This window comes from Schistosoma mansoni, chromosome W (assembly GCF_000237925.1).
Source record: "Schistosoma mansoni strain Puerto Rico chromosome W, complete genome".
Classification (NCBI taxonomy): domain Eukaryota; kingdom Metazoa; phylum Platyhelminthes; class Trematoda; order Strigeidida; family Schistosomatidae; genus Schistosoma; species Schistosoma mansoni.
In genome coordinates, this window is record NC_031502.1 from 24,772,019 (window position 1) to 24,795,112 (window position 23,094).

At 34.9% G+C, this 23,094-nt stretch overlaps 1 protein-coding gene across 1 annotated transcript in view; it reads right to left on the bottom strand.

Annotated features, from left to right (window-relative positions):
• Smp_165230 (polycystin 1-related) overlaps positions 1-23,094 on the bottom strand; it is a gene marked incomplete at both ends in the record, with an annotated part of 82,802 nt that overhangs the window by 52,312 nt on the left and 7,396 nt on the right. Inside the window, 11 exons of the mRNA XM_018789084.1 lie at positions 901-1,121; positions 2,568-2,738; positions 4,157-4,824; positions 6,059-6,347; positions 7,332-7,757; positions 8,484-8,715; positions 9,222-9,458; positions 11,074-11,289; positions 12,532-12,695; positions 18,314-18,500; positions 21,618-21,851. Of these exons, the coding sequence (XP_018654563.1) occupies positions 901-1,121; positions 2,568-2,738; positions 4,157-4,824; positions 6,059-6,347; positions 7,332-7,757; positions 8,484-8,715; positions 9,222-9,458; positions 11,074-11,289; positions 12,532-12,695; positions 18,314-18,500; positions 21,618-21,851 (3,045 nt within the window). The remainder of the gene's footprint in view (positions 1-900; positions 1,122-2,567; positions 2,739-4,156; positions 4,825-6,058; positions 6,348-7,331; positions 7,758-8,483; positions 8,716-9,221; positions 9,459-11,073; positions 11,290-12,531; positions 12,696-18,313; positions 18,501-21,617; positions 21,852-23,094) is intronic.

Sequence of the window (23,094 nt, forward strand, 5' to 3'; positions counted from 1 at the left end):
ACTGATTAAAATCGCCTTTATAAAACATTTTGAATGGTCAAAACCTTATTTATTTAAAAAAAAAAACTCTTTCTACAACTAATGTTCTGTTATTCAGTTTTGAAGAATAAAACCGAGAACCTTTTTTGCTGAAATGGATATTAGTCAAATAAATTATTTTGACTGCTTCTATGGAAAAAAATTATACTGCCCTATATCTCGAAGAATTTATTTTTTAATTTATCTCCGATAGAGGTCGAGGATAGATATCGTCAAAAGTGTCAACAGTTCGGTCATAGCCCGTTAGATCTAAACTGTCCATAGGGCTAACTTTAACCTACTATTTTTTATAATCCACCATGTTTAAAGTAGTTGATCAAATATATTAAAAGCTACTTTAAATCCTTGATCGGTGAAACTTGTTACCATACAAATCAAAAACATCAAAACAAATAGGTTCTATCACTTTTTCTACCTTTGTTGCTTTTAGATTCAATAAACTAACAGTCATCTCTGTTATGTAAGAGGGACCAACATATGTTATGTATTTTCGCAACTCATTCCTACCTGATTTAATTGTTTTGCCTTCATACTCTTGACCAATTCACATTATTTCATACAGTAAATGATCTCTTACGTAACATATGCTATGGGGATAAATTATCCTATTATTTCTCTAACCCTACATTACCCATATTTGTTCGATTATGATTCTTACAATTCTATTTCATCACCAGTCTGATTGAAGCGAGCTTTACATATTAGTCAGTTTGGAGTTGAAAATATATTTGCGTCGGTCATCTTCTCATCAGTAATTTGGACTCACAGCTACGGATTAGGCTCTGCTCACTTTTATCAAACATACAATTTGAAAGAAACCTTATAATATGAGGCAGCGATGATAAAATAGTGTGGACTTACCTGAGTATTTTTCGTCATGTTACTTATAACATTGTCCAAGGTGACAGAAGCTTGAAAGTAATTTAAACCAGCTAAAACGTGATTAATTTTTTCTGGTTGATTTGCCAATTGTAACATTCCTTCTGAGGGTGCACTTCCATCTCCCCATACCACTTTATATTTAGCTAGTGTTGGAAAATTGGCAGCTAATCCAGTGTATGTTAAAGTAAACGTGACAGACCCTGAAATATGAAGCATTATATTTGGTTGTAAAGTTAGAATTTCGGAAACATTTTTGGCAAATGATGTACAGCTGATTTATGAACTATATTTTTCAGCATCTGAGATCTTCCCAACTGTTCTCTTAGATACTGAAATAGTTCACTGTACTACAAAAATCTAACATAAATTATAAAATGTGTCGGCTTATCGTTTTCAATACTGTGTGAAGTTAACATATGTTTGAAAGTAAATAAAGGTCTTGTTATAAACAGAGAAGGATGCTGATTATAACTCTAGGGGTTTCTGGTTGTAACAGTCCTTTCACTTCTTACACGTATGTGGGACGTTGATTTACCTTAGACGAATATCTACACTAGATTCCCACCCAGTGTCTATTCTACAGGACTTCAACACAACTCAGATCAAGAACACGAGATTAGCCTGACTACAACGTCAATATATTTCCACACCAAAATCCGACACAAAGAACAGTCAATCAATAAGTGTCCATCAACAAGGAACAGTCCATCAATAAGGAAACAGTTCATATATAATAAGGATAGGGGAATATATATATAACACACATAACACCTGTCATCCTATCTAATGTCTGACTCATCAAGACAACCAATCATTATCATTCTCGCCCACACATCAGGTCTAAATGTAAATGATGTGTAAATGCCAGCCATGTCATCAGTAGATAGTATACAATATCTGTCCATTAATTACGGGCTATGCGTTTGTTTTGAATAAGCAAATAAACAGCTTACAGTTAGCACTGACTTGGCAAAACACAATGATGGTGATCTAACTCAAATCCTTTGTAAAACTATAGACTTAAACAATACCATTTAATCCTAAATAAGAAAATCAAATGGTTAAACAGAAACTTCTTTTAACTCCAAAAGTTGTAGTATGAATGAGCATAATAGGTGGACATTTTTAGTATTTTCATACCGACAACTTTATGTTTTTCAGTAAACTTTGATAAATCTTACTTTTATAAAAGATTAGTTTAGCTCGTTCAATATGAAATTATTTCAACAATGTTTAAATAACACAAGGATTCTGATCTTGACTTCAACTTCCATCAATGACTAAGCTGATCGGTTTGGTATTAAACAGAGCTGATTAATGAAATTCAGTTTATAATCAAACGTGTACATATCAGGATGACGTATTTAACATTGTTCGGACATTTAATGATAAGTTTAAAACTACTAAACATTTTCCACTCAACATTCACACGTTTTTATAACTCTATTCATGTTCTCAAGAGAGTACAAAATTCATGATGTGGAAATAGACTTATCTGAAGTGTAAAACCTTTACGGGACTTATGACTTTGCTAATTCTACTTTCACTAGTTTGAATTGACAAAATATTTCTAATTAAATATTTGAATTTAATTTACAATCATACATTAAATGATAATAATAGTAAGGGGTAAATCAGATACTCACCAGATGGGTATACTGCATGACCGCCATATGCGATATCAACATTTACTATTTTATTCCGAACATCAACTATAAGTGAACATGACTGGTTGCTGACTGAATTCATTGCTTGTATTTCCTCATAATACAAACCGGCAACAGGATAGTTGTAATTTATCTCTGTTAATTTAGGCGCTGAAATGTATTTTGAAGTTAAAATGCCGGTCAGTATTAATATAAATAAACTGAATACCTGGTTTTTAATAACAATTACTTTGCAAAATTAGATCTGTATAACTAGTCATTTTCCCCCTTCACTCAATTATGGATGTCAGGCAAACCAACTTTTCGGCAGAAATCTGTTTTCACTTATCATAATATCTTTTCAATTCCATGTATTATAATTATTGCTACGTTATTCATCTCATTGAGAAAGAACTATTGATTAAGTTGCACATTGTTTTGGAGAGTAAGATAGTTGTCATTGAGTCGTCAGTGTTTGTAGACAAAAGATGCTAATTAAAATACCTTACGTGTCTCAGTTGGAATCCTTTGAATATCTACAGTAAGGCGTATTTACAATGTGGAGTAGATGCGTTTCTGCTTCTCTATCAGTCTTGTTACCCAACTCGTCACTGTGATCTGTCACACTCTAACTAGCTTCTTGAGTTGTATTTTTAGCAAATATGAGAAGATAAGCAGTCACAAACAACGTCATAAAAATCCACTGATTTAACTTGAGTGCAGCAGTTTTCAGAAACTCATGTGTCCACGATGTAGTCCTTCATGGTATTTAGAAAAATAATAAAAGTTTCTCAATAAACCAACCAGATCAGACAATTTAACTCCATCAAAATTTACGAGTCATTTTAGGATTGTTATTTTACTACAGTTTCGTACTCCATCAACGAAGTAGCAGAGCATAACCCTTAAGATCAGTGATTTTAGATTGATATGCGACAATTTCAGTGTTGCATGTTTATGATGTGATGCATCGCTAGACATGCAGTTATGATTTTCTTTACAGCTATATTATACCATCCTCTTTTCTTGGACTTAACAAAAACGAGGTTCTTTTTACTTTGGAATTTAACATCAGTTCGACTTCGTTTAACTGACCAACTTAACAACGGAAAACTTATCTCTTACTCTAAAAAAGATTGATAATTATTCACCTTGATTTGTGACGGTTATTTGAGTAAACTATTGTTCAGAAAGCTTTAAAATGTAACAATCATATGAGATTGCACTAAATAAATAAAGGACTACTGATTTAACTGCATTATGAAGTACAAATCTTTTAGGACTATACGAAAAACTGAACGTGGTTTTTGTCACAGTGATTTACAACAAAAATATTTGATCCTACACTTTGGGACAGATGTATCATACATTTATGAGAAATGTTCGCAGCAACTTCAAAATTTGTGAAATTCCCTAGTGTTAGCAGTGGATCTGATTCATTTAGTACAATTACTGTAGGCGATTCAGTGATCTAAGATGGTTTTTTCAAAAAGAGCAGCCTACGTTATTAGCTTAATACAAGTATAACTCTTGAAATCTACCAAACAATGTATTTAGTTCTTCAAAAAATTCGACAGCATAAAACTAACCTGGTACGTTGAATTGTTTGGGATCTGTTCGGTTATTTAACAGAGCACTGATGTTAACATTTTTTGCACTTTTATAAACCACTGAGATCACTGACAGTTTTCCTGTCTCAACTGGATTTGGGACAACTTGACAACCAAAATTTTCAATTCCTGCTCTAACTTTAAGTGTGGTAACAAAAACCTTTTGGTCAACTGGATTTGTAAGGGAGGTGGTAACTCCGAAATCCCCCTCACTTTTGTAAATATGACTGTAGACATTACCTTCGCGGAAGTCATCTAGGGTGAACTGACTGTTATCGCCCCAATCTAAGCTTATTTTAGTTAACACTGCAGGATTTCCAGATTGCCGTGTTATCTTCAAAGTTACAGGATTGTTAACAGCTACATATTCAGTATTGGCTTGAGCCGTGTAAACCCCAATTGTACCAACGACATAAACACTGACTGTCCTGTTCTCTCTATTACCCCCTGATGATGCTGAAAATGTCACAATGTACTCACCGGTGTTTAAATATTTTTTGGTCAACTGATAATCACTTGGCCATGTTTGCAACTGCATAGCAGATTGCTGGATTACTTCACCGTCCCCATAATCAATAGTCAAAATAATTGATGTGCCTTCTTGAAACGAAACACGGAAAATCAAATTTTCAGAAAGGCCAACGTAACTGTTTGAGAGATGAAGAAATTGAATACAGCGATCAGTTAAGTACAACCATAATTGAAGTTTGAAGTAAAATCTTTCTTCCTCTTGTGTCTAACTGTCAAATGATAAGCGAAACTTTGTTTCTAAAAACCTACTCAAATTTTAAACGAGATTACTTTAAGTAGTTGGAATTAGAAATCTTAAAAGGAATATTTATCTTTATTTGGACTCAACTCACAACTCGGTAGAAATGTTTTTATAAGCTCTAGATAATGTTTAACACTCACTAATAGTTCCAACACTTATGTATGATTATGTAACTGCACAATCATTCTAGAAAGTAATCGTATTTTTTGATTGATGTTGGTTACCTTTTTATTGCAGTTTTGAAGGTAATTTATCTTGATTCACTGTTAGTTTGTGTTTAATAATACACTTAACTTTCATCAGTTACAATGAATAGATAAATATATAAGTCGATTATTAAATAAATTAGTAGTGAACGAACATTAGAATAAATAGTGATAATCTAATTTTGTTTAAAATCGTGAACTTCAACTCCATCCTTGCCATGACTCCTTCAAGGCAGTCTCGCTCTCCTTTATGTAGATTATGGTTCAAACTAATTTTAATAATAGCTTGAAAAATCCCTTTCTGACACATGAATGACAAATCTTGTTTCAGATGATTAAGTACTACCATAAATATGTTTTATAGCTGTACTATTTTGATGGAGTTTTGTTCTCTGAGCTGGATGGCTTGGTCGTGGAGCTTTCATCGTCCTTATGAACAACATCATAAGTACAAACTTCAGCTAGAAGTGAAATGTTAGAATTTCTCCACATACAGTTCACAGCTTGTTCTGTACTATCGAAGAAAATACTAACATTGTGATTCAGAATGATCAAGTAAAGATACATAGCATATTTATAACAGATTCTTAGTTAAAGCAACTATATTTACGTATTGAAAGGAGGTTGTATATTATTTCGAAAAATCTTGTAAGAATATATCGTCACACATCCTTTACTGCTATATATCGAGAGTATAAAAACTGTTTATCACAAGTGTTTTGTTCTAAGCTATCAGGTTGTGTTCGCTTAATTGACGTTTGTGCTGAATCTATGACTGATTTTTATAAATTCGAAATAAAAAAAGTACACAGTTAATCTATTGGATAATATACTTCAGTTACAATGTGAATATTTCCAGAACATAGTTTTCCATTAATCAAAAAAATCTTCATTAAAACTTACTTTGGCTCAACTTGTACGTTCATGCCAAGTACTGGTACATCAAACTGTATCTGACCAGTAGTCAAATTTGAACCAAGTGGATTGGTTATCCATAAGCTGTAGTTTACAGACGCTGTCTGTGGTTCACTCACCAGTTCAGATGTGATAGTTTTCTGTACATAATCAATACTTGTATTTAAAACTTGATTAAAGAAAATCAACTGAGCTGTTAAATTATTCCCAGTTATGAAAGTAAAAACAATCTGAGCTGGTTTTGCCACTTGTAAACTCTTGGTTACAAGTGACAGTCCTATTGAAAAGGAGAAATGAAGAATAACATAGCTTATGAAAACGCTTAGTTAAGTGTTTCAGTTTAGTTTATATAATCTATGAAAATTTAAAGGTTTAACTTATTACTCTTAATTAGTACATACTTATACTTTTAATGGGATTCTGGAATAAGATCTACATAATCGAAACCAAACCCTATATTATTTATACTTTTCTTAAAGATCCAAAGAACATTTTTCATTTATATTAAAACTACCTTTCCAATATTAACTTTCATTTTAATACAAATGCTGGTGTGAATAATATTGGTATCTCTATATTTCATTAGATTTAATTCGACCTTTATCCTAATAATCTTGTATTTTTATAGAGTTGAGATCACGAGTCAATTGAAGCTAGACCACCATGGAAAACCTGGAAGCACTGAACGGTCGTTTCGTCCTATTATGGGACTCCTCAATTGACTCATGATTTCAGCTCTATAAAATTACTAAAATCTCCACAAAACCCCTTCTGATAATCTTGTATTTATTCAGAAATTTAAAAAGATGTAATCCACTAGAGCATCATACAACTTTGATAATCTTTATCTTTTGATCCACATGAAACAATCAATTCCCTAAAATGTGTACCACCGATCATGCGACTTATCTCAAACACTCAGTAAAGTAATCCGGAATAAAATTTCTAGGTGTTAATATTTGAATAACTGGCAGAACTGCTATTTGTATTAACCCAAGATTAGGCTTTCATATCAGTGAATGCATAATAAACAATGAACTTTATATTTACAGTATAGAATGAGAAGTTTTAGTTACTTGCTTGTATTCATCACTTCAATTCACTTAAGATCCTAATGAAAAACAATTTTTCTTGTGTCATTAAATTGAGCATTGTCTTTTGATCCAGAAAGAGATTATAGATCAAATCACTTGCCTAAAACCACATCTCAGTGTTATGTCAAAACATTTCACTATGGAAAGTATTATGAAATTTTACTGACCTGTAAAACGCTCCAGTACAAATTGTTCCAGTTTTCTACTGAAGGCTATCGTAGGAGTTTGACAAGTCACATTCCAGACTACAACACCACTTTGAATATGCTTATAATCAAATTGTGTCATATTATCATTTTTAGTCAAAATACCGTCTATATACCAGGAACATATAAATCGTTTTCCAGTTATATTTAATTTTAGAGTGGTTAGTTCATTCAATACAGCAAAGTAGTTTCCTTGTATTCCATTAAACTCAGTTTTCTTCATCACAGTAATATTTTGTGTAATTATTTTGTACTGGATACTGTTGCTTATATTGACGGTCAAATTATAAATACCAACAGCAGTATAAATGTGTTGCACCGTTTTAACTGACGTTGTTTCCTGTACTGTGCCATCACCAAAATCCCAAACATAAGTGACATTAATGCCTATTAAAATAAAACACATTACGAATATATAAATGTGTTCAGTTACAAGGATGTTTTTGTATCTGACGTAATACATAAATAAAAAGTTTGCCTTTAATTTCAATCTACATCTTGGGGTTAGTTCACTCAACAGTTAAATCATCCAGGTAAATTCAAGTTTTTGAACTGTATTTCTTTTCAGTTACTCATTCTGAAGGGAAGTTAAGCAAGGAATGTTATGATTTATTTAGAAAAAAATTGTCATAAAATTACAAACTAGTCTGATTACTTTTATTGTATCATTTTAGAGACCGTATTAATCATAAAGTTAGACGGTGACTATCAACTCATTTGTTGGAAACATCTACATATACTGAGTAATTTAAAGGGTGTCGAACTGCCCCCAAAGTACTATCAGTTAAGGTTTTGGTGGTCGAAATAAAAAATTTAAGCAGTTTGGATATATCATCACTGAGCTTGGTTGAGATGTTTGTCATTGTTATAACTCAGTAAATATGAAGAAACCTTATTATATATGTTACTATGTCTCATCTAGCTCAGTGTAATTTATGATATTGGTCTTTTAGTACAAAACATTAACATATATCAACTCTAATATGTTCAGTTTGAAAAGTTGCAATATGTGTACTAAGTTTAGTTAAAAATTTCATTCTCGGGTAAACTACAAAATTCACTAACGAAAATCGGATGAATCACTATGAGATGATTCTTTCAGCAATTATTTACCTGTATGATTTTTAAGTTCTAATGAACATTGTGTATCCGTATCACATATGTTTAATATTAACTGAGTTTCATTTATAATTTCATCTATCAAAATAGGGGTTTTAATGAGAGCCGGGGATGTATAGTTCTTGCCCCAGTAACTGTACAGCTGAAGTGAGACATCTTTATACCCGGTCGTATTTATATATCCAGTCAATAATGCACCATGAGTTGGCCTGATCCAAGCTCCAATCTATAATTGAAAATATCATTACTTTAGTAATTTTTGAGAGGTAGATAGTTTTAAACACAGAGCTGTTTCAACTGTCATACAATCCTACGTGTTTTAAAAATGTCTTTTGAGATAGCAGCATCCATAGTGTTTTAACTGTACTTTTAATGTGCTGACCATCTATCTCATAAAACTAAATTTGAATCTTATCTCTAGATGTCTGTATTCAACCACCTATACTTTGATATAAATGTGCGAATAAATTCCAATAGTTCTGTTTAATTAGCTGGAGGTAAAAGTCTAGTTTTAATGAATGAACATTATTGATCATTATTGAAATAAAGTTATACTTCTTCTAGTGTTACAGCAATACGGACCTATCATAGGTATTATATTCGAGCATTTTTCATGATTAATTTAATTTTGAGCTCATTATACTAAAGAAACTTAGGCTGGGTTAAAATCAATAACAGAGATATAGATAACTTTAATTTTTCTAGGAAGGTAGCATATGTTGTTAAACTTACCTGATGTCGTATAAGAGTCAAACGCTTTAAACCACTCCCTAATACAGAACTTCCATTAGTCCCAGAAAACGTTGTCAAGGTTTCTAAATCATCAGCTTCATATGATGTGGAAGGAGCACATCCAATACTTCCTGCTAAGATACTAGTGAATCCTATTCGATCACCTGACTGAATAGTCCATACTGAAGGCAACTTAATACTCTGCCAACCTAAAACTGTTAATTTGACTGTATAAATCTAAAAAATAAAATAAATATCATGGGAAACATCAGACAAACTAGATCAATTAGTCGAAAAAATATTCAGTATGTTTTCAAATCTAAATATTACAACTCGGGTCGTTTTTAAAGACTATGGCGTCTTAATGCGTTCAATAACAGATAGGATATGGGTTGACCGCTGAAAATTAATTCGGAGTAAATGTTTAAAAGCTTCATATTTCGAGATAGGAATGATACAAGTGAAGGAAACGTAGTTATATAATTCTTACTCAGTTACTCATGAAAGGCGAAATCTTAAGATGTTAGTCGTTATTAGCATCAAACATTACAGCGGAAACTGTGTACTCTGATATTGATCTGTAAACAGAATGAGTAAGAGGAGTGAAACTCTTAAGTCAGTTAGAAACACTAACTAGATCAACATTATTTAAGTCGTGAATATATTTCATCATTCTAATAAGTATGAACTCCTCAGCTTTGAATAATTAAGTTCTGATTTAATGAAAATATTCATAAGTATAGTTAGATGTTAACGAAGCGAAAATCTTAGGGTGTAACATAATCTGATTTTGATTACTCATCAACAAAGAAATGGGAATGATGTAAATTAATGACCATATATCTGCTGGAATCACAAGACTGGGTTGTATCTTTAAAAGAATAACCTCATATTAATTTGGCAAAGTAAACCATGAAATATCACATTTTGTTTTATCTCTAAATAGTAATCTGACATTTAAATGCAGTGGAAAAAATAAAGAAATTACCACTTTAAGTCATTAACTGAAAATAATGTCCTTTATGTGCTCCAGGAAGATACAGCATCCCAAGACTACTACTAGCTACTTATGCGTTTGTAGGAATATTTACTGATAGATTTCGCGTTCTTAAAACAATCAAGTAATAACCATAACTAATTAAATATTCCTCTACCATTTTAGGCTTATAAGATGTACAACGAATCACAATAGTAGACTAACAGCTAAATAATGATTAAGATGTATTGCCTTGTGTATATATTGATCAGAACACAGAAAAATATATTTATCACAGCTATATACGAGTAGTTTCCATGTTTTGACCTTTGAACAATGACCCGGAGTAGAAATTATCCTAAAAAACTTTACAGCTAAAGCTTCACTGTCAGACATGTGACCTACCTACAACTTAGTTTGTACATTTAAGACACGATCATATCAAGTTACATTATATGTATTACTGAGACGATATGAGATCTATGTAAATCAATGATGAAAATCAATGCAAACTCAGTGATTTCAATGGTAGTTAAAAACATCGGATACCACGGCTGAATCTCTCCCACTACTAGATATATAACAAATATGTCCTTCAAATCCATTTTAGACACATATTTTCACCAACCGAAGTTTTGGCGATTTGGAAATTGGGGTCTCCTTTGTGTATTAAAAAGCGTTATGTTGTCGAATCCTCACTTTGAGAAATATCACCTGACGTTTTTCGTTTCTGAGCTTTCATAATAATCTAAAGTTCATTTCGTTAATAAATTACATATTTCACATAAATTATGTCTTATTAAAATCTGCAGAGAAAATTAACTAACTAAAATCTTCAGAATGATGGCAAGTACTAACGTTTATGGAAATACTTACTCCTATCACTTGATAATCATAATTTTCAACAGTTATAGGTTTATCTAATTTCAGTTGTCGTAGACTACCGCAGTCGGATGATGATATGTTAACGCAATCCCGAAGCAAACCAGAAAACACTTGATTTGCTGTACACGTTACGCTACGATTGTTGGTCAATGAACAGCCATTGGTTTCAAAATTGTACATACCACTAGTGCATTGAACTCGTAAAAGCTGAAATAATAGACAAACAAGGAATGTCTGACTATAACTGTTTTAACTGTATCCATTATTTAAACTGGTAGGAACAATATGGATGATTTTCCCAACTCTTTTAACTCAATCCAGACATTATTGTTTCAGATCCTGATATGTAAATGTTAAAGCTGTAAATAGATGTCGAATTACGAATGTATCCAACCAATCTTCTGATATTTGACCAGATGCAGTTAATTAATCTGACTTTCAACGATTTCCATACCCAGCCTAGTTTCGGTTTATCGAAATTGGTATTTGTAACTATAAATAGGTAACTAGTACTATGGAAAATGAATAACCATACATTTCTCTCTAATATAACAGCTTTGCTTAGATCTACTATATTAGAGTAAAAATGAAATCAAATTAACAGCGGAATCTTTTATTTCGGTCATTACTATGATAGACTAATTACTGAGATCTACCATCTCGAATTCAGCTGCGAATCAAGTCCTTGTTGAACTTTAGTTATGATTTCCATCTGCACCTAGAAAAGTGTACTTATTACCGTTATTAAAGCGATTTTGTTCCTCGGTTAGCTAGGCAAATGTAGAAAAGTTGAGTTACCTTAGTTTATTTCAATTAACTGATCTCCTGCATTATTTTCCATTTTCAACTATTCATATACAACTGATAATGTAACAAACAAATGTTGGTTTCAAACGATAAGCTCGGGTTGAATAGTTCAGCATGTAAAGATAACATTTTAGAGAGTGGAACAATGTAGTTTAGTATATCAGGCACATAACACTCTCGTCTACAACGCCATTCAGTCACTAAAGATTCACTTCTATGTGGTTCATCATTCATAAAATAGTTCACGACTGAATAAAACACCCAACGGCAGAAGGGCTTTGAAGGATATTCGTTTATGTTATATTTGATGTTTATTTTTTATGACAACTTTTTACTCATTATCTGAAGACCCTAAACTAACAAATAGTTTAAATTTGTAACAAATGATCAATCAATCAAATAATATAAATACGTGGTCATTGGTACTGGTCAACCTTTATCGTACTAATGACTATTAATCTACTAACATCGTATTTATTGCAAAATGAATATATCTCAGTGCATCTATTAACCAAATCTAAAAAAAGGAATCTAAACTTATTTTTATCCCAGTGGATTCCTCATGTGACAGGTACTCAACTATTAGTAAATCTTACTAAGAAGATATTTGTTTGAGGCTGAATTGAAATAAATACAACTTACATAAAAGGTGACATCAGTTAATAGAAGTGCATGTATTTGAATTGTACTGATTGTTCCATCATAGCGAGCTTGTGAACCAGTGATGATTAACTTGTTTGTGTTATAACTGATAAATTTATCTGTCATACGTTTTGGAGGCAGTCCTATCCAGTCATAATTTGGTTCTGAAGAATAAAAAGCAAAACAACTGCGCCAAAAAAAGAAACAACAGTGGTATATTAAGTTAATAAACTCGAATTTACAACAAATAATGATTAACAGAATTAGATTACACAGTACCGAAGCTCTCTAACTACATATTATAACATTCTGGAATAAATCAGGAAATTCGGTGGTACAAATGAGTTATGAAATAAACAAATACTTGTGCTTAAGCTGACTTGTCATCTTCGTTAATGGTTTGAAATTACTTTAGTCACTTTAAAGAACAGAAAATGATTGCTGTGGAAACGAAGGAACAATCATGTCTGAGACGATTGATTGACAGTTTGCAAATGAATTATTTACTGTATGTTTCTCAGGTTTTACTAAGGTATTCTGCCCCCACTGGTATTCTCGTTCACCACATAGTTTTCAACATCCATTTCTCTCTATTTGTAGGCCACTGAAAACAATTTCTGAAAACCAGGTACGAGATGAATCTTTAAGCCCTTCTCAAGTTTAATGTTTTATCCTACTACTCAGATTATTTTCTATGTCAGAAGTAAATCAATCAAAGCGTTCCCCTGTAAATCCTTATGGTTGTGCAGTTACTAAACGCTGTATTCTGAAATGAAATTGCATTTTATTGAATACTTGGATTAGACTGTATATCTTTGTGAATCTAATATCTACTGCAGTGTGCTTCTACTGAACCAGGTCATGAGACCTTTTATTGTACAAAATTAGTTCCTCATATTACTTACTTACTTACTTACTTACTTACTTACTTACTTACTTACTTACTTACTTACTTACTTACTTACTTACTTACTTACTTACTTACTTACTTACTTACTTACTTACTTACGGCGCTCACCAGCATTCTCCATCCAACTCTGTCCTGAGCCTTCCTTTCCAGTTCTTTCCGGTTGCTATTCATCCTTTTCATATCTGCTTCTATTTCCCGGCGTAGTGAGTTCTTTGGCCTTCCTCTTTTCCGCTTCCCTTCCGGATTCCAAGTTATGGATTGAGTCGTGATGCACACTGGTGATTTCCTTAATGTATGTCCGATCCACTTCCAACGTCTTTTCCTAATTTCCTCTTCAGCTGGAAGCTGGTTTGTCCTCTCCCATAAAACGCTGTTGCTGATAGTATCCGGCCAATGAATGTTGAGTATTTTGCGTAAACAATTGTTTATAAATACTTGTACCTTCCTGATGATGGTTGTAATAGTTCTCCACGTTTCAGCTCCATACAGTAGGACTGTCTTGACGTTCGTATTAAAGATTCTCACCTTGAAATTGGTTGAGAGTTGTTTTGAGTTCCATATGTTCTTCAATTGTAAAAATGCTGCCCTTGCTTTGCCAATCCTCGCCTTTACATCTGCATCCGATCCTCCTTGTTTGTCAACGATGCTCCCCAGGTACGTGAATGTTTCCACCTCTTCCAGGGTTTCGCCATCAAGTGTGATTGGGTTGGTGTTCTCCGTGTTGCATTTGAGAATCTTGCTTTTTCCTTTGTGAATGTGGAGGCCTATCGATGCGGAGGCTGCTGCTACATTTACGGTCTTCATCTGCATTTGTTCGTGTGTATGAGAGAGGAGGGCTAGGTCATCTGCGAAGTCCAAATCATCTAATTGATTCTGAGCTGTCCATTGTATTCCGTATTTCCCTTCAGATGTCGAATTCTTCATAATCCAGTCAATCACTAGAAGGAAGAGGAATGGGGAAAGTAGACAGCCTTGTCTGACTCCGGTCCTTACTGGAAATACATCTGTCAGCTGTCCTCCATGCACCACTTTGCACCGTAGTCCATCGTATGAGTTTTGGATAATGTTGACAATCTTTTCAGGAACTCCATAGTGTCGAAGAAGTTTCCATAATGTTCTCCTGTCCACGCTGTCAAACGCCTTCTCATAGTCAATGAAGTTGACGTATAGTGATGAGTTCCATTCAGCTGATTGTTCCACGATGATCCGTAGTGTCGCAATCTGATCTATGCACGACCGATCCTTACGGAATCCAACCTGATGATCCCTAAGTTCGGCGTCTACTGCGTCTTTCATCCGATTCAGCAGCACTCTGTTGAAAACTTTTCCTGGTACTGATAACAAACTGATGCCTCTGTAGTTTTCACATTGGCTCAGATCTCCTTTCTTTGCTATCTTGATGAGATACCCTTCTTTCCAGTCCATTGGCACTTGTTCCTCTTCCCAAATCTTCTTGAATAGAAGGTGAAGCATATTTGCAGTTATTTCAATGTCTGACTTCAGTGCTTCTGCTGGTATATTGTCAGGTCCTGCCGCCTTCCCACTTTTGATTTGTCTGATGGCCATCTTGACTTCTTCGATCGTTGGTGGAGTGACATCTATTGGAAGGTCAGTGTGGGCTGCTTCGATGTTCGGTGGGTTCAATGGGGCTGGTCTATTCAGCAGTTCCTCGAAGTATTCTGCCCATCTTTTCCTCTGTTCTTGAATCTCAGTGATTGTCTTTCCTTCTTTGTCCTTGACTGGTCTCTCTGGTTTGCTATATCTTCCTGCCAATTTCTTCGTTGTATCATATAGTTGTCTCATATTCCCTTCTCTTGCAGCTTTTTCCGCCGCCGTTGCTAGTTCTCCCATGTATTTCTGCTTGTCGGCTTTAATGCTTTTCTTCACTTCCCTGTTTGCTTCTGCGTAGTCTGCTTGTGCTTTGACTTTCTCTGCTCGTGTTCGGCTGTTGTTAATTGCTAGTTTCTTGTTCTTCCTTCCTTGAATTTTGTCCAGGGTTCCCATAGAGATCCATTCCTTATGATGATGCTTCTTAGGACCAAGAACCTCCTGACACGTTGAAGTTAGGGCTTCTTTTATCCTTTTCCAGTTGTCCTCCAAAGTAGTTTCTTGTTCTTTCAGTAGATCCTGTAGAGCTTGGAACCTGTTGTTGAGTTATCTTGAATTCACGGAGCTTGTCAGTATCTCGAAGGAAGGCTGTATTGAACCTTTGTAGTGCTGTTTGTCCAGTTGTCCAGTGTTTCTTTAGCTTCAGTCTCATCTTGGCCACAACCAGGTGGTGATCTGAAGCTATGTCAGCTCCTCTCCGGGTTCTCACATCTTCCATTGATCTTCGGAATTTTTTGTTGATACAGATGTGATCTATCTGGTTCTCTGTGGTTTGGTCCGGTGAGATCCATGTAGCTTTGTGTATGCGCTTGTGTGGGAATATTGTGCCGCCTATAACCAATTTGTTGAATGCACATAGGTTTGCAAGTCTCTCCCCATTTTCATTTCTCTCTCCTAATCCATGTCGTCCAATTACATCTTCATATCCTGTGTTGTCCACTCCAACTTTAGCATTTAGATCTCCCATCAGGATGGTGAGGTCCTTTCGTGAGCACTTTTCTATAATTGATTGCAGCCTTTCATAGGACTGATGTTTATCATCGTCGTTGCTATCATTGGTGGGTGCATAACATTGGATAACGTTCATTGTGATCCCTTGCTTCTTTGTTCTGAATGATGCCTTGATTATCCTGGGTCCATGAGATTCCCATCACACAAGTGCATTTCGTGCTTCTTTGGATAGCATTAGAGCAACTCCCTGAGTGTGTGGAGCATTTTCCCCTTCGTGACCGGAGTACAGCAGCATCTCTCCTGTACCTAGCCTTTGTTGTCCAGTTTGTGTCCAATGGGTTTCGCTGATTCTGAGTACTGCCAAGTTGTATCTCCTCATTTCAATTGCTATTTGGCTGGTCTTTCCTGTCTCCCACATTGTCCGGACGTTCCATGTACCTATGAAAAATTGTTGCTCTGGTTGTTAGAAGGGGCATCAGCCTCGTGACTTCCGGAGAATTTCGGCTTTCATCATGAGACGTCATAATTATTCCTTCAACTCGGAGGACAGAGTTTAAATGGTTTGAATTATTTTTTCTGGTTAGCGTTTTTTTAGCGAGTTAGCTTTTCTACGGGATGGGGTCGCTAACCCCATGCCCAACCCTCCTCCTTTACCCGGGCTTGGGACCGGCAGTAACTCTAGAAGAGCTGCAGGCGGAGTTAGTTCCTCATATACTACCGAATAAAATGAGTAGTTGAACACCATCGATATTAATGTATGGCTTTTCGTGACGAGAAGAGTGACCTTATTTCATCTGATTGGAGCTATGATATCGCTGGGAGGATTAATCCATTTACAAGGATGTGATGTGTAAAAACAAATTAATCTACTCAACTGACTTGGACAAGACTGTAATCCAGTGTTAATGTCACTTCCATCTGCTTGATATAAATCACAGATAGGGACGATTAATGACAAACCAATCCACTTGCTCACAAGTTACAACTTTGTTGACTGTATAATTCCTAAAAGAAACTCATTTAATATTGAGTCTAGGTGGTCAGAAAATCATAAAGACGTGAAAAATGTCACATATGTAGAATGCAATGTGCATGACGTAAGAGTTGTGTTTCACTCGATTTCTATACGCTGAAGAGATAGGTACTTATGTTTACTCTCAACTCAGAAGGCCATTTTTGTAATAATTCAAATACTCTGAAGTAATGATCCGTTTCCTGAATCTCTGTTGTCTAATGATGACTTACTATTCACTAAAGTTGTCAAGTAAAATGTATAACGTTCATTGTAGATTATGTAATCTTAACGAAATTGTTTCAGTCAGACGATCCATTTGAACAGAAAGAGAACAAGCAATGTATATTTACCAATTTTTGAATGCTCATGGTTTTCGTTCCAAATGTGATCGAAATGGTTATTTTGAAAACATGAACTAAATTTTACGATATAAAACCATAACCAGTTTATCTAACTTTAAACTAGGAACTGAGACGTATTTATTTTCGATAATTTAATACTTAACATTGACCATGACATCATGTCACGTTATGATATAACTGCATGTAGGACAACTATACTTGCCCGGCACTCAGTTAATCTTATAAACAAAAACAAAACACATGAATAATTAAAGCAGTAACGTGATTTTTCGTCGGAAATTGAACCGTATATAACATAAATATATAGAATGATATAAAGAGCTTTATATTATGTGAATCCCGGTCTACAGGAAACAATTATTCATTTCACAACCTTTAAACATTATTGGTACGACTTTTAACATCACTACTACATTACTACATCAGTAGTATTAGAAGATCAATGGGAAATTTCCCTCACTGAACTGTAATACACCTGGATTTTTCATAAAATTATTATAATGTGAAAACATATGTTTACTAATAGTGTTAATAATGAAAACAATAGCTGATACTCATTACTAATAAGAACTATTTTAATAAACCTATAAATTTTGACCTCAACAATACAGTAGTCATAGAAACATTTCTATCGTTATAGGTATCATTACCAAGTCTTTTTATTTGATAATTTTGAATAAATTGAGCATTAGTTAGATTAATATAAATAAATGATATATTTGTGACACCCCAGTGTAAGCCACTTCTCTGAAGAAGTGGCTATAATTACGTCAGTTAATGAATGATCAGTGAATTATGCAGATCGACTTGAATTGTAGCATTAAGTTGTTCTGAAAACATGACAAATCTTTATGCTTCAATGTAACACACAAGTTCTTTAATTTTATCATATGTAAACTAAATTTTCAAGTGAACTTTTCTAGTGAAACATCATACCTGGTAATGAGATTGCATCTTGCCAATCGTTTGCAAACGACACAGTCCCTTGTATATGACTTCCTTTATTGCAATTCAATTGACAGGTGAATACAGATCTACTCATGACAATTATTGGGCAGTTAAATGTAATATCAGCCGGGGTTATCAGTTCATAAATCATTAATGCCAAACTTGCTGAGCCAGTCTAAAATATGAAAGATTTTTAGTAAATTAATATTTCTAAATAAGCAATTATGAACATAATCAGACTTCCATAAGCTATTTGATATATCCAGAGATAAAAATAGGTATTGACTTTGTGTTGAAACTAGGTCTTTCTCTATAGAGCATCCTGAGGTAATAATAGAAAAACTAGGAAATTCATCTACATATAGATTTTGTCAGTCAAAACCGAAATACAAATGAGACAAAATGAGGAAAATTTTGTTGCTGGGAAAAGAACTGAAAAAAGAATTCAATAATATTAAAAACAGCCTTTAAGAGAATAAACATCCTAATACAATTGTTGTCAGGTAAGTAAAAAGGCATAAAATGTAGTGGTTTAATTTAAATCATCTTTGACTAAAGAGAAATTCAAATGAGAATATGATTTAAACAACAATTAGAGAAATATTGAAAACAGACTGGAAATGAACTACCATAAAGCCCAGTTGAACACAGAACACATATGACAGTGATAACTCTTAGTTGTTTGAAGATTTTAATTGATGTAAGACTATTTATATAAATAAATATTATTAAGAAAACCACTAAAAATCGTGAAAGGATCATAGTTTCCGTTAAGAACACACCCTTGACCATATTCGGAATCTAAAGCTATAGCGTTATAATTTGGCAAGAATCTTTCTGTTGAACCATTTGTTCAGAATCCAGTATTCTTAATTTTCCAACACCAAAGAATTATACTGGATTGTGTAACTCGGCTCTTTTATTTTGTTCGATATTTAACTAGCAACATAAATAATATGACTATAAGGTGATAACTAATTCCACCTGTAGCCCTCGGAAGTCACGAGCCCGATGCCCCTTCTAACAACCAGAGCGACAATGTTTATAGGTACATGGAACGCCCGGACAATTTGGGAAACCAGGAGAGTCTTCCAAATTGCTGCGGAAATAAAGAAATACAACCTGGAAGTGGTTGGGATCAGTGAAACGCATTGGACGCAGGTTGGACAAAAAAGACTAGCTTCAGGGGATACCAATACGTCATTGGACGACATGGACTGGGAGAAAAGAACAAAAATGGTGAGAGATTTTCAAACCTATGTGCATTCAATAAATTGGTTATAGACGGAACTATATTCCAACATAAACGCATTCACAAAACCACACGGACGTCACCGGACCACACCACACAGAACCAAATTGACCATATCTGCATCAACAAAAAGTTCAGGAGGACCATGGAGGATGTGAGAACCAGGAGAGGAGCTGATGTAGCATCAGATCATCACTTGCTGGTCGCCAAGGTGAAACTAAAACTCAAGAAGCACTGGACAAAGCGGCGGACAACATCACAAAAGTTCAATACGGCTTTTCTTCGAGATACAACCTCAACAAATTCAAGACAGACCTCAACAATAAGTTCTAGGCCTTTCATAATCTACTCAATGGAGAGGAAACTACCATGGAGAGCAACTGGAAAGGGATAAAAGAGGCAATCACTTCAACATGTCAGGATGTTCAGGGCAACAAAAATAACCACCACAAGGAATGGATCACTGTTGATATACTGGATAAGATTCAAGAAAGGAAGAACAAGAAGGCAGCAATTCAATATCAGCCGAACAAGAGCAGAAAAGGCTAAGGCACAAGCCGAATACACAGAAGGAGACAAGCAAATGAAGAGGAGCATCAGAAGCGACAAACATAAATATGTAGAAGATTTAGCAATGACAGCGGAAAAGGCTGCAAGAGAGGGAAACATGAGACTATTGTATGATATAACAAAGAAACTCACTGGAAATTACCGTAAACCAGAACCACCAGTGAAAAGCGAGGAAGACAAGGTAATCACCAACATTGAAGAACAACGAAACAGGTGAGTAGAACACGTCAAATAGCTCTTGAATCGACCAGCTCGACTGAACCCACCCAACACCGAAGCAGCACCCATAAACCTCCCAATCGATATTGGCCCACCAACAATTGAAGAGATCAGCATGGCCATCAGACAAATCAAGAGCGGCCAAGCAACAGGATTAGAAAACATTCCAGCAGAGGCACTGAAAGCAGATGTAGCCGCAACTGCAAAGATGCTCCACATTCTCTTCAGTAAGATTTGGTTTGAAGAACAAGTACCAACAGACTGGAAAGAAGGACTTCTGATCAAAATACCAAAGAAAGGAGATCTCAGCAAGTGCGACAACTACAGAGGCATTAGTCTTCTCTCAATACTAGGAAAAGTCTTCAATAGGGTATTGTTAAGCATAATTAGGGACTCCGTAGACGCCCAACTTCAAGACAAACAGGCTGGATTCCGTAAGGATCGATCGTGTACAGACCAAATCGCAACTCTACGTATCATTGTGGAACAATCAATTGAATGGAATTCATCACTCTACATCAACTTCATTGACTACGAGAAAGCATTTGATAGCGTGGACAGGACAACACTATTGAGGCTGAGAAGATAGTCAATATCACACGAAATTCCTATGACGAATTAAACTGCAAAATCGTGCATGGTGGACCGCGGACGACCTCGTTCGAAGTAAAGACCGGTGTCAGGTAAGGTTGCTTACTCTCACCCTTTCTCTTTCACCTGGTGATTGACTGGATCATGAAGACGTCAACATCTAGAGGGAAGCACGGAATACAATGGACAGCTAGGATGCGGCTGGACGATTTAGACTTCACAGATGATCTGGCTCTTCTATCACACACGCAACAACAAACTCAGGAGAAGACGACCAGTGTAGCAGCAGCCTCAGCAGCAGTATTTCTCAATATACACATAGGGAATAGCAAGATTCTCCGATACAACACAGCATGCATCAATCGAATCACACTTGACGGAGAAGCTTTGGAGGATGTGAAATAAAAGTTGATTGTATGATACAGCTAATCAGAAGTTTCATTTTCAAGCGAACTATCAACTGAGAAGAATTAAAGGGAACCCATGCACTCTATTTGGTTACGATTACTTATCCTTGGGGCAATTCTAAGTCTGAAAATCATTGATGATATAATTTTAATAATCTTTTGATGCGTTTTATGGATTAACATCATTATATTTTGTGCCCGCACTATCAGAATACATCTGAGAACATTTACGATTATAATTAAATACACTTACAATCGTACCGTCTTCATTTCTCGCCCTCAGTGTTGGCCATACAGGACCTGGTGAATTGTAGCTTATTACTAGCGGTATAGTAATATCTGAGATATTTTCTGTGGTTTGTATTGTATCTCCATAATCGAATTCATAAACTTTGACACCAGGTAAATTTTTAAATTCTGTCGGTATTACAAAATTTATTGAGATTTTATCTCCAACTTGTCTAACTGTCAATTCTGTTGTTGTTATCTATGTGAAGGTAGTTAAATCATTATTAAGGAAGAAATATATGTTAACTGACTGAAATAATAACGACATACAGTGTTATTCTGTTTTCTTCACTCATCTCTGCTCTTTCACTTTTTGAAGTTTCACAGTATTTAACTTCAGATCTATTCTATATTCTATAAAATGTTAACAAGCAACCTTACGTCATATATTTCTAAGTCACCTTGAGTGTGACACGAGTCCATTTTTTTTCAAATTACTTCACACGCAAGTTATTCATAACGTTTTTAGTTCTTACAGGTTTGTTCAACAGTTAAAGGAACTGCATATTTAAAGTTAATAAATTTCTTCATAAGCCCTATTTATACGTAGGTTGTCTGTGAATACACAAAGAAATCAAGATGGATTTCATAGGAACGTTTGTATACCACTAGTGACTTATAACATAAAAATGACAGTCTGCATTTTCAATTAATTTAGACTTATTATTATCAATTGTTCATGTGAAAATATCTAATCATAATCAAATAGATTAAACGATCATTCATGCTAGAAAACATTTATATACTGCCAGCTAAATCTAAGTGGAGTTGACTGGATTAGCACTTGACTATTTATATCAGTCAGTCAGTCAAGGTAGAAGGAATAGTAGGAATTGAAGAAGGAGATTGATTATGAATACAGTGGTCTTGAGTGCTGTTAGAGGTATGAGGGCAGTTATCACTTCCCGGTTGCCCACACCGTGGAAGGGTTCTTCTAGGGGTACCTGAAAAGGAAATTGGGTTAGAAGTGGTCTTAATGACCTGAGAGCGTGACCGCAGTGCCCAAGGGACAACTGTTTGAGGTCGGTCATACACGACCTTTTTGTGGGTAGTTTTTGTGTTAGCTCCGTTCTTCAAAGGACCTTACTGCCGGAGACGGAAATCCGTGGGATAAGGCGAGGTGTGCATTTTTAGGGTCGACCTTTTCTAACCCCACCCCTCCTTGTGGGAAGGCAGCATCGCTGTCATGCTGGTTGTCTGAAGGAAACACCTTACTGCCGTCACACCTCTGTACAGTCAGCAGTACAACTTCGCCTTCGGACCTTGGGTTCGCTGCTTTTAGTCTTACCGCTCTTCAACCGACCTGCCTGGCATGGTAGTGTAGTGAACAGAACACGACTGGTTGGGGACAATCGAATGTATTTAAGCAAAGATTACAGACTATCTCAATAAATTCTGATTACCAAACAATGAACAGTCAATTTGCAAATTAACAACCAATT